The following is a 2,758-nucleotide window of genomic DNA, read 5'->3' on the forward strand; positions in this document are numbered from 1 at the left end:
CATTTGTCCCAGTCTTTCATCACGTTTTGTCACATAAATATTTCTACAAGTTGATTGTTTTATTTTTGGCTTGTCATTCTTATCATCTCTGTTTTGGGTTAATTTTTTAAAATTAATTTCATTTTCTGGAAAACAAGTGGTGCTGATAACAGACTAACAAACCTTTAAAAACAAAAACATGGGCAGACAGCACTGAAGATGTTAAACTGTGACTCAGCCAGTACTACATGACAAAGTATGACTTTCCATGTGCCAAGACCTGCGCAGCAAGAACTGCAGTCAGAAAGCAACCATTGGCTGAAAATAGGTCAGGTTTAGATTCACGTCATTCTTTGCTATGGCACTACAGGAGATTGTTTCATTGTCAGATTTACAGTTAAATACAACAACCCTCAGAAGGTTTTTTTGTCATATTGCAACAGAGACATTAAGAGTACAGCATATAAACACCCACTTTTAAATCTGTGATATACCAGTTCTTGAGAGGAGATGCTGAACCAATCAGTGATCTAACCTGTCTCAAAACAAAGCAGCTTTACTCATCCAGAATACACTGCTCTGACTTCAAGAGCACATTTCCATTCAAATGAGTTTTTTGATGAGATGTGTGCCATTCTTATGCCAAAAAAAAAAACCCTCCTTAAATGACTGTTTGAACCTGTTGGTTTTTTAAATATATCGGCTTTGGCTGTTGATGTGAGATGTTTGTCTACATTTACATTGAAAACAAAATATTTTTTTGTCCACAACAAACTGTATATTAAAATGGACAATGTGCCACCATTGCTGCTGTGCAAACGTGAAGCCAAAATATAGAGAAACCAATTTCACAGGTGTCTCTATATTTTTGTGCTCTCCAGCTACATACAAGGGAGGGTACAACACCACCTTTAAATATGACCTCAATAATAAAATATTAAACGTTTATGACAATTTTAGCACAGACTTTAAGTACAGACTATAATAATGTTAAGGAGGCCGGTGAGTGTACATCAAATTGGCCTTGAAATAAACACATTATCTCCAGCAGTTCATGAAGGCATCATACGAGTGGCCGCTGAGGTCGTTTTGTCCCACGTAACGTGAAAGCGCCGTGAGGGCCGTCCCCGCCCTCCCGGTGATTTGACGTCACCGACGCCCGTGTTCGCACATGGATAGAGAAGTGCAGAAGCTCCGCTCTCTCCGCCCCCCTTCTCTAGCTATTTGCCAGCCTGGCTCAACAGCAGACAGCTGACCGCTCGCCATCCTGCTGCTGTGCGAGTGCTGTCCTCTCCCTCCGAGACCCGTTTTTCTCGAGGATCTCCACGGGCCGGCTAGTGAGTTCAGCCGCGTCACTTTGGAGGGGAAATTCTGTCTGCGAGCTTTGTTCTCCAATTGCCCTTCAAGACATATGGAGAAAATGGCCAGACCTCTTCCTATAAACCCAACTTTCCTGCCACCGACTCACGGCGTACTGAAATCCCTGCTGGAAAATCCTCTGAAGCTGCCTTTCCATCACGATGAAGGTAGGTTTAAAACGGCCAAGCTCCGCTTGCATGCACAGCGACTCGTCTTATGCCTCGTCTTGCTGCTGTTTCTCCGCTACTTGTTATTGTCGTTCTGTAGAAAGGTTTGAACTGAAGACGCACAGTGAAGGAAGCAGGTTAATGTAATCCACGAGTGACACCTGTCACTATTTTACGATCTTTGAAAGAGAAACTGTGTAATATTAGTAGTTGGGTTACGGTATAGGTAAATAAAACAGAAAGATGATTGTCTCGGTTTAATGTTAGTTAATCAAAATAACTTGAATGTGAACTTCAGGCTAACCAGCTATTTTAGTTTGTACCTATTATACAGAGTAGCGTAATACAGACCAATATGCATGTGTTATTAATGTCAGTGTGTGTTGTCTTTAGCTTGGCGGAACGTTTATAACCCTTAAACACGCTTGTCTTCAGTGAGATTTATATCAGTGATACCATACGTTGTCGATAGAGGGCGAATTTTCTGCTTTGAAGCTGGTGTTAATACTTGCTCACCCAATGTGTTGAGAGTCATTGCATTATCCGAACGTGAATATTTTAAAAAGTAATTTCACCCAAATATCAAACTATTTTTCCAGTTAATCATTAAGATACATTTGCTTTTATTTGCCAGCAGCCCAGACTTGGGCTTACACGACAACTGAAGTTGTATGCTGAAAAAACATTGAAGGCATCTGGGTGTCCAGTTTTTTTTTTTTTCAATCATACTATGACCTGGATAACTGAGGATGTGCACTGACAAACTGAGGTTGTAGTGGAAGCCCAAACAGAAACTTGTTGTTGCTCACAGCACTGAAACATGACCCATCAACATGCTTTGAGAAATAATGAAAATGTTATTTATTATTATTTTACCTTGGGTAGGAAATAGTTTACAGTGAAAACTGAAAAGCTCTTATTTTATATAATTTTTTTTTTAATTTCTTTTGATAAATTGGTTGAACTGACCATTTAAAATAAAACCTCAGGCATGCTTTCTGTTTATACCCATGCACTGACTTGTGATCTTCCTCTGCTGCAAGACAATGGTATGACTTTGTGCAAATATGTACAGGATTTGGGAAGGACAAGGAGAAAGAGAAGAAGCTGGATGATGAAAGCAGCGGGGCCAGCCATCCACAGTCAGCCTTCCTTGGCCCGACCCTTTGGGACAAGACCCTACCCTATGATGGGGACAACTTTCAGCTGGAGTATATGGACCTGGAGGAGTTCCTGTCAGAGAACGGCATTCC

General features: G+C 40.8%; 1 protein-coding gene across 1 annotated transcript in view; it reads left to right on the top strand.

Annotated features, from left to right (window-relative positions):
- The first annotated feature begins 785 nt into the window (after positions 1 to 785).
- The window catches only part of hlfa (HLF transcription factor, PAR bZIP family member a), a 12,075-nt gene continuing 10,102 nt past the window's right edge, over positions 786 to 2,758 (top strand). The window contains 2 exon segments of the mRNA XM_020604939.1: positions 786 to 1,505; positions 2,581 to 2,758. The exon segment at positions 2,581 to 2,758 is cut by the window's right edge and continues 1 nt beyond it. Coding sequence (XP_020460595.1) covers positions 1,391 to 1,505; positions 2,581 to 2,758 — 293 coding nt within the window. The 5' untranslated portion in view covers positions 786 to 1,390.

Source organism: Monopterus albus, unplaced genomic scaffold (assembly GCF_001952655.1).
Source record: "Monopterus albus unplaced genomic scaffold, M_albus_1.0 scaffold68.1, whole genome shotgun sequence".
NCBI classification, from domain to species: domain Eukaryota; kingdom Metazoa; phylum Chordata; class Actinopteri; order Synbranchiformes; family Synbranchidae; genus Monopterus; species Monopterus albus.